The following is a 9,750-nucleotide window of genomic DNA, read 5'->3' on the forward strand; positions in this document are numbered from 1 at the left end:
ATCTGTGAAAATCAGGTAATCTCAAACAAGAGATTTAGAAGAGCTCGGGGCAAAACTCATAATCTTGGACAGGGAGGTCTCTTTAGGGAAAGCAGACAAACACACACACTGTACAAAGCAGTAGACAAGTGCACCTTTAAGACCAACTAAGTTTTATTCAGAATGTCAGCTTTTGTGTGCTCTTAAGCAGACTTCATCAGACAAAATGGGAATGGAAGCAGCAATTCTTAATATAAGTGGACAGTGCAGAATCATGGGAATGTTTTTAGCAGATTAAAAGAATCGGTAGACAAAGCGGTAGACAAGTGCATCTTTAAGACCAACTAAGTTTTATTCAGAATGTAAGCTTTCGTATGCTCTTAAGCAGACTTCATCAGACAAAATGGGAATGGAAGCAGCAATTCTTAATATAAGTGGGCAGTGTAGAATCATGGGAATGTTTTTACCAGATTAAAAGAATCGATAGACAAAGCGGTAGACAAGTGCATCTTTAAGACCAACTAAGTTTTATTCAGAATGTAAGCTTTCGTATGCTCTTAAGCAGACTTCATCAGACAAAATGGGAATGGAAGCAGCAATTCTTAATATAAGTGGGCAGTGCAGAATCATGGGAATGTTTTTAGCAGATTAAAAGAATCGATAGACAAAGCGGTAGACAAGTGCATCTTTAAGACCAACTAAGTTTTATTCAGAATGTCAGCTTTCGTGTGCTCTTAAGCAGACTTCATCAGACAAAATGGGAATGGAAGCAGCAATTCTTAATATAAGTGGGCAGTGCAGAATCATGGGAATGTTTTTAGCAGATTAAAAGAATCACAAATAGGGATCTGTGTTTGTTAGTGTTAGGACAAAGCAGGGCTGAAACAACACTGGAGGGGGATACAAAGCAGACTGCTGTTGTAGGTGTGAAGTGCCATAAATCTAGGTAACATTCTAGCTTTGTTAGTTTAAATAGAGAGCATGGTTTCTCAAGAGATTATAACATCCATTATAGTTTGCCATTAGAAAAAAAGGAAGACATTAAAATACAGTGGAGGATGGGTTGCTATATGCAATAAGACAAACAGCCAACATCCCCCATTTGAGTATGTCAATACAAAAAAACAAAAAAAAACAAAAACCCAAATATTCTGATACACTGTTCTGAAAGAGAAATAGTATAAGTTAGCCATTAGAAAAACAGGGTGTATTAAAATATAGTGGAAGGTGGGTTAGTATATGTAATGAGACAAACAGCCCACATCCCTCATTTGAGCATGTCAACACAAAAAAAACATGATTTTGATACACTGTTCTAAAAGAGAAATACATTGGAACACTGTGGGTGCACAGCTATACTCAGTGAGAGCTGGTTTAGCATATGTAATGAGATAAAAAAAAGCCAATATCCCTGTTCAGTCCTGGGGAGGTGTTTGTTCCAAGTTTCAGGATAATTTGTAATTCAGCAGTTTCTCTCTCCATTCTGTTCTTGAAGTTCCTTTGCAGTAAAGCAGCTACTTTGAGGTCACCCATTGAATGCTCAGGAATCTATCTACACACACTGTACCTTCACGCTCATATCTTCATACATGAAGCTGCCTTCTACTAAATCCGACCCTCGGTCCATCAAGGTCAGTCTTGTCTACTCAGACTGGCAGCTGCTCTCCAGGGTCTCAGGCTGAGGTCTTTCCCATCTGCCTGGCCCTTTTAACTGGAGAGGATGAGAACTGAGCCTGGGATTTTCGGCATGCAAAGCAGAGGTTCTACCCCTGAGCTGCCACCGGTTTTCTAACCACATCACAAGCACAAGTAGTAGTAGAAGAAGAAAACTGCAGTTTTATACCCCAACCTTCTCTCTGAATCAGAGACTCAGAACAGCTTACAATCTCCTTTATCTTCTCCCCCCACAACAGACACCCTGTGAGGTGGGTGGGGCTGGAGAGGGCTTTCACAGCAGCTGCCCTTTCAAGGACACCCTCTGCCAGAGCTATGGCTGACCCAAGGCCATTCCAGCAGCTGCAAGTGGAGGCGTGGGGAATCAAACCCAGTTCTCCCAGATAAGAGTCCACACACTTCACCACGACACCAAACTGGCTTTCACCCAAACTGGCTCTCACCTAAATTGGCTCTCACAGTAAAGAAACACAGAAGGAGCACACAAAAAGGAGCTACTGTTCAGACAGACCTGGAGGCAGAATATGCCAGTTTCATGGCACAGACCGATGCGGAATGACCGTGAAATAAATGGAGGGTAAGTAGGAGGGTTGCTGTTCCCTCAGTCTGGGTTCCTCAGACTCTCTTGAGGGAGACTATTTGGAGGATCCTGCTGTATATCTGCTTGGTCTTGATGCTGTAGATGATGGGGTTCATCAGGGGTGGGAGGAGGATGTAGATGTTGCCCATGACGACGTGGAGAAGGGGGGAGGCGTGCTGGCCAAAGCGGTGCACCACGGAGAGCCCCAGGACTGGCACGTAGAAGACCAGGACGGCGCAGAGGTGGGAGACGCAGGTGCCCAGGGCCTTGTGGTGGCCTTCACCCCCCGAGGTTCTTCCCAGGACTGTCTTCAGGATCAGGCTGTAGGAGATGAGGATGAAGAGGAGGTCCGAGCCCATGGTGAGGAGGATGAGGGTGAGGCCATAGTAGCTGGTGATGGTCGTGTTGGCACAGGCCAGGCGTATCACATCTTGGTGAATGCAGTAGGAGTGAGACAGGACTGCAACTGGACAGTAAGGAAACTGCAGGAGGAAATACAGGGAGGGGATCAAGAGCAAGGTGCTTCTCAGGAAAAGGACCAGGCCAATCCTGGCCACTCTGCTGGTGGTCAGCATAGCCGTGTACCTCAAAGGGATGCAGATGGCCACGAAGCGGTCCAAGGCCATGGCGAAGAGCACAGCTGACTCCATGAAGGAGAAGGTGTGGATGATGAAGATCTGAGCTAGGCAGCCACGTCTGCTGATCTTCCTCAGCTGGAACCAGAGGACTCCCAGGACGGTGGGCACGGTGGTGAGGCAGAGCCCCAGGTCAGTGGTGGCCAGCATGGCCAAGAAATAGTACATGGGCTGGTGCAGGCTGAGCTCCATCCAGATGACGTACAGAATGGTGCAGTTGCCTAGGACTGCCAACAGGTAGGCAGAAAAGATGGGGATGCCGATCCAGCAGTGCGCTGTCTCCACCCCTGGGAAGCCACGCAGGGTGAAAAGGATGCTGCTGTGGTTGGCGGGAGTTAACAGTGCCATGATGGGTCCTGAGTTGTTGTTGTTGTGTGTGTTTTGCAGTCGAGTCGCAGCTAACTTAGGGCAACCTTGTGAGATTTTCAAGGCGAGAGTCATTCAGAGGTAGATTGCCATTGCTTGCCTCTGCGTAGCAGTTCTGCACTTTGTTACACAGTGTTTGTATAAAGGTGTATAAGGTTTGTATAAGGTCTCCCATCCGTGTACCAAGCAGGAGCCGACCCTGCTTAGCTTCTGAGGTCTGACAGGATCTGGCTAGTCTGCTCTGTTCAAGTTAAGGCAAGCCACAAGCTGCGTTCCCTCTAAGCTGAGTTAGGGTCAGCTAGCTCACAGTTTCTAGCCTCTGGCTCCCACATTTTCATCCTAGCTCAGGAAAAATAGCCCCAGAGCAAGCAGCTAACTTATGCAGTAGCTCTCAACTTCGATGCCAGTAGCTCAAGAAGAAGAATTTTTGCTCGCAAGACTCCATAGAGGGAGTATTGGCCACAAGTGGCACTTCCAAATTATGTGAAATGCAAAAAATGTCTCAAAGCCACAATGACCTCAGAGTTCAGTGAGGAGTCTCACCTGCAAAATTCCAAGGACCTGCCCAGATTATTCTTAACACTGATAATCCACACGCAGGGAAAAAACGCTATTTGCTTCAATAGACACCGGTCAGTGAAAATCCGAGCATCTTCCCAAGCCATAGGAAAGCAACAAGGGTGTGGAGGTTGGTCTCTATCTGGGCAGATGCTCGGATATGAAGTAGCATGTGATGGAAATGCAGAGCCAGTTGCAGCCGCTGGGAGTTTCCCTTTCTGTGATGGAAATCTCCCTTTAATGATATCCCAGTTTGCCCTCTTTCAAAGGAACCCAGACTGGCTTATGAAAGACCCAACGAGGTTTGAAAGGCCCCCTGGAGAGCTGAATTGCGCCTCTTCAGCAAGACCACCAGGAAGGTCTTGTCGGGCTGCTTCCAAAGGGAGAAGCGAGCGCTTCAGTGCTTGGCTTTTTCAGAATTTGGCATCTTGGTTCAAGCAAATAGGAACACTGAGCCCCCATGACTGGCCCCTTCCCCCCCCACCTTCCCTACAGGAATATCAGTCTCTTTAAACTTTTGATCAGTCACCATCTATGGAGATCTGAGCTATTTTGTGGCAACAGAAATGTGCTCGTCCTTTGTAACCCAGTGCTTGGCAGGAGGATCAAAGAATATTTCCTTGTGAGCAAGAAAAAGATTAGAAAAGTTTGGGAGGATTGGCCTGAGGAGCTTTTCCTGGGCCCTTCTGGAGGCAGGATGCTGAAGGGGTCCTGGGTCTGATTCAGAAGGGCTGCCGTCTTACCTGGAATGGAGGAGAGATTCTTATGCCCCAGGGCAGGAGCTCTGCTGTTGGTCAGACTTCTTGGCCCCCCTCCCTCCTGGGCAGCTCAGAGAAGACGGTGTTGTCCGTGGTCTGTAGACCCCAGATCCTTGAAGATGCAGGCAGGCTCTGGAGGAAGCAGCAGAGAGCTGCCTCGGCTGACGGAGGTGTCTGGGAGGATTTATAGACCAGGAACACTCGTGAGATGCTGATGTCCAGGGATGCTCAGTCAGTGGGGGAAATACACCACAAAGAGAACCACAGTGGGGATGTCAGGAAAAACGTTATACAAACACTGCGTAACAATGTATGTAAGAACTCGTGGGCATTCAGTGAAAGTGCTGAGCAGTCAGGTTAAAACGGATAAAAGGAAGTCCTTCTTCACCCAAAGGGGGATTAATGTGTGGAATTCACTGCCACAGGAGGTAAAGTAAAGTAAAGTAAAGTAAAGTAAAGTAAAGTAAAGTAAAGTAAAGTAAAGTAAAGTAAAGTAAATTTATTTTTATATCCCGCCCTCCCCCGCCAAAAGGCGGGCTCAGGGCGGCTCACAGACATGGGATAGCCATGATTTGGATAAAATACAATCAAAACAAAACAGGTTAAAATACAATTAAGTTACATAGGTTAGTTAAATAGATAAAATAGCTATTATAAATTAAAATTAAGTTAAGGTGCTACAATTCACAGTCGTATATAAGATGGCTAGGTGGCTACAGGTCAGTTTAGCCGGGTTCTATCTTAAAAGCAAGCTGAAAGAGGGTGGTTTTGCAAGCCCTGCGGAACTGATTCAGGTGGTGGTGGTGGCTACAAGCATAGCCACCTTCAAGAGGGGATTGGATAAAAATATGGAGCAGAGGTCCATCAGTGGCTATTAGCCACTCTATCTATCTATCTATCTATCTATCTATCTATCTATCTATCTATCTATCTATCTATCTATCTATCTATCTATCTATCTATCTATCTATCATCTATCATCTATCATCTATCTATCTATCTATCTATCTATCTATCTATCTATCTATCTATCTATCTATCTATCTATCTATCATCTACACACACTGTGGCTAATAGCCACTGATGGACCTCTGCTCCATATTTTTATCCAATCCCCTCTTGAAGCTGGCTATGCTTGTAGCCGCCACCACCTCCTGTGGCAGAGACTGATTTCCACAGGGTATATTGGAGAATTGATCTGTGGGTATCTGTGGCTCTGGGGGGGCTCTTTTCTGAGAGATAGGCACCAACCTTTCAGCATAGCATCCAATGCCTCTCCTCAAAAGACCCTCCAAGTTTCAGAAAGGTTGGACCTGGTGATCCAATTCTATGAGCCCCCAAAGAAGGTGCCCCACTCCTTCATTATTTCCAATGGAGGGAAGGCATTTAAAAGGTGTGCGGTCCCTTTAAATGTGATGACCAGAATGCCCTGTGCAGTTCAGTTACGCTTGTCACAACCTGGCCCCTGGCTCCACCCCCAAAGCCTCCTGGTTCCACCCCCAAAGTCCCCAGACATTTCTTGAATTGGATTTGGCAACCCTAGCTCACACTTCTAAAAATTTAGTTGGGGGGAAATCTCCATAAGGATATTCTGAAAGAAGGGAACTGTTGGGGAAAACATGAAGGGGCTGGGAAGCCTGGAAACCCAAGTCCCCTTTCCCAAGGGGAGAGAGAGTCACAGACCAATTTAGAAGGAAGTGTTTGTGAGTTTCCTGCATTGTGCAGGGGGTTGGACTAGATGACCCTAGAGGTCCCTTCCAACTCTAGGATTCTAGGTTTTTTAAACAGAGGCTAGATGGCCATCTGACAGCAATGAGGATCCTGCAAATTTAGGGGGGATTGTTTGTGAGTTTCCTGCATTGTGCAGAGGGTTGGACTAGAGGTCCCTTCCAACTCTATGATTCTATTATTCTAAGCTTCATTCTAAATTCAGTATATTATGTTTCACATAGGTATCAAGTAGAATACAGAAACCCAGCAACAGCAACACACAGTGTACCCCTAGGCAAATAAGGAATGTATTCCAGCTACAGCATCAATTGGCATTGATAAGCAGTCCCAACCATTAGTAAACCAGAGGTGTATCTCTTTCTTGGACTTATAGCTGCTAACATACCTACCTGCCTCAGCAGAGTAGGCTCGACATACCAACCCAAATCTCTCCCCTTCTTTCTATCTCTGGGGGCAGGAAGCTCCCAGAAAGTCAAGGAAGGCAGGTTCTGATATCCTGTCTGTTTAAACGTTGATAATGGCACCATTAAGAATTTCAGGGAGTCAGAATTGAAGAGTCAAAGCTGCCTTTGTGAGACACGAGTGAGAACAGAGATCCCTGGGTCCTTCTCTCCCACTGCCCCATCATGTCTTCATGGCCTCTCTGGTTCTTCTAGACTTGAATCTAGTTTTCTAATGAAGACCAACATGGCTGCCCTCTGAAGCCATCTTAATTGAAGGCGCCAATTAATGTGACATTCATGCAGGAAGCTGCTGGAAGGCTGGCAAAACTTCACTGCAGTTCAGAGATGGCGACTGCGATGTCAGAAGGGCAGCAGCCTACAGATCTAATTGTAGAGAAGGGGGCTTAAGAATTGGTGCAACTTTTTGTTGGTTCTGGTTTAGGATGGCTGGACAGGTCAGGCAGCCTTCCTTATAGGCTTGACAATCCCCAGGTCCCAGTGGGGGTTCTCCCCTTTCTCAGGCTCCTTCCCGCCCCCAGTCAGCTGGCTGGCGGGTGGGGGGGAAAGCCCCGCCCCCACAGCCATCATATGCCTTTCCACCTCCAGAGGCTTCAGGCTCCTTTTGCAAAGGCTTCCTCTTGGGATGGTGTGTCTGCGTCTTTAAGGCTAAAGGGGAGGGGGCAGAACAACATGGCTGTGAATGCAGCACAGACCCTCCGTTTGTTTCATAATCTTTGCAGAGGTCGTCTGCATAGCGGGAGCGTAAACTTGAACCTTTGGTTGCCCTGTGTTACTGTGAAAAACTTGGAAGTTCAGTAGCTCGTGAGTAGAGGTGCCAATCCCCAGATGGGAGCAGGGGATCCCTGGTTTAGAGGCCCTCTGGAGCTTCAGGATCATCAGAAACCCGGGGGGGGGGGGCTGGAATGTCTGCTGGGCCATAGCATATAATGGAGAATGAACCCCAGGGTATCTGGGGCTCTAGAGGGGAGGGGTTTTGAAGTAGAGGTACCAGATTTTCAGTGTAGCATCTGATGACTCTCCTCAAAATGCTCTCCAAGTTTCAAAAAGATTGGACTAAGGGGTCCAATTCTATGAGCCCCAAAAGAAGGTGCCCCTATCCTTCATTATTTCTAATGTAGGGAAGTCATTTAAAAGGTATGCAGTCCCTTTAAATGTGATGGCCAGAACTCCCTTTGGAGTTCAGTTGTGCTTGTCACAACTTTGCTTATGGCTCCACCCCCAATGTCTCCTGGCTCCACCTCCAAAGTCCCCAGATATTTTTTTAATTGGACTTGACAACCCTACGTCCTTACCTTCATTTAGCAGAGTGCCCCTTATGAGCTTTAGCACAGCATCCTGGCCTAGTCTAATGGTTACCACACGATCTCAAAAACCGCACAGGGAGCCCTTGCTTTAAGTTAAGAAACCAATACTGGTGGATTTATTAAAAGAAAACATAACATATAACTGTAGAGGACAGAAAGAATGTCTAAACTATTCTAGCTAACTGGATGGCTGTGGATTGTAGTAGGCCATCTCCTTAGTCCAGTTCAGGAGGAGAGACACTATGCTGTTCCTCCTGATGCATGCAGGAAAGAAAAAGAAGGGAAAGGAGGAGAACAGGAAGAAGGAAATTCTTGAGGCTACATTCTACTGATTAGAGAGGGTGAGTAAAAGCAGACAGGAAGGAAATGAACCTGGCTATCTAGCTTGCTCTATAGTGTTTGTGGTCTTGGAGGACTGAGGCAAGAGACATCACCAGTCTGTTCTTCTAAAACGTTTCCTGTGCGACATTTTACAGCTGTTAAGACGTCGGTGGTTGTTTTCCAGAGTATCACTGCAGAAAGATGATGTCAACCTTCAGCTTGAACGGCAGCAATACAAACCACCCAAACTTCATCCTCATTGGCATTCCCGGCATGCAGGAGCGCAACTCTTAGGTGGCCTTCCCTCTCTGCCTGCTCTACCTCCTGACTCTCTTCGGAAACGTCGCTCTCCTCTTTGTCATCAAGACAGAGCAGAGCCTCCACAAGCCCATGTACCTTTTCCTCTCCATCCTCGCTTGCTCGGATCTGCTCCTCACCATATCCACCATGCCAACGATGCTGGGCGTTTACTGGTTCGATGCCAGGGAAATCTCATTCAATGCCTGCCTCGCTCAGATGTTCTTCATTCACACATTTGGAGTGGTGGGGTCTACCATCCTCGTGGCCATGGCCTTTGACCGCCTGATTGCCATACAAAGCCCTCTAAGGTACTCTTCGCTTCTCCCAAATACCGTGATTGGGAAAACTGGACTAGCTGCGTTGGCCAGAGGTTTCTGTGTCTGCCTCCCTACCCCCTTCCTTATCAGAAGGCTACCTTTCTGTGCATCCAATATCCTCTCTCACTCCTATTGTATCCACCCTGATATCATGCATTTGGCCTGTGCAGATATGACAGTTAATATATTCTATGGACTGATTGCAGTGTTGTGTACGTTTGGCTTGGATGCCGTGATCATTCTTGTCTCCTACATCCTGATTCTGAAGACTGTTCTGAGCGTCACCTCCCGTGAAGAACATCCCAAGGCCCTGAACACCTGTGTCTCCCACGTGTGCGCCATCTTGATTTTCTATGTTCCAATGATTGGGGCCAGTGCGGTTCATCGCTTTGGAAGACACCTCTCTCCCATCGTCCATATGATGATGGCCAACGTCTACATTGCTGTCCCGCCCCTTCTTAACCCCATTGTGTACAGTGTGAAAACACAACAGATTTGGCAAAGGCTACGCAAAATGTTCCAGTAAAAGAAAAGCAGGAGCTGATTTTTTGCACTAGGGAATAGGCTTCCCAATCCCCAGGTCCCAGGAGGGGACCCCCCCCCTCCCACGTTTTTGCAGGCTCCTTCCCACCCCCAGTCACCTGGCCAGCAGGGAGAAGCCTTGGAGGAAAGGATAAGAGGCTAGCTAGAGTAGGGTTGCCAAGTCCAATTAAAGAAAAATCTGGGGACTTTGGGGGTGGAGCCAGGAGACTTTGGGGGTGGA

The 9,750-nt window shown here is 47.1% G+C and overlaps 1 protein-coding gene and 1 pseudogene across 1 annotated transcript; one reads left to right on the top strand and one right to left on the bottom strand.

The window, feature by feature from the left end:
- Positions 1-2,268: 2,268 nt before the first annotated feature.
- Positions 2,269-3,216, bottom strand: LOC132590943 (olfactory receptor 51V1-like). Its single transcript, XM_060263857.1, has one exon. It carries the CDS (start codon positions 3,214-3,216, stop codon positions 2,269-2,271), a length of 948 nt encoding a protein of 315 aa, XP_060119840.1.
- A 5,358-nt stretch (positions 3,217-8,574) lies between these two features.
- Positions 8,575-9,513, top strand: LOC132590946 (olfactory receptor 51H1-like; annotated as a pseudogene).
- The last annotated feature ends 237 nt before the right edge of the window (positions 9,514-9,750 follow it).

This window comes from Heteronotia binoei, unplaced genomic scaffold (assembly GCF_032191835.1).
Source record: "Heteronotia binoei isolate CCM8104 ecotype False Entrance Well unplaced genomic scaffold, APGP_CSIRO_Hbin_v1 ptg001202l, whole genome shotgun sequence".
Taxonomy (NCBI): Eukaryota; Metazoa; Chordata; class Lepidosauria; order Squamata; family Gekkonidae; genus Heteronotia; species Heteronotia binoei.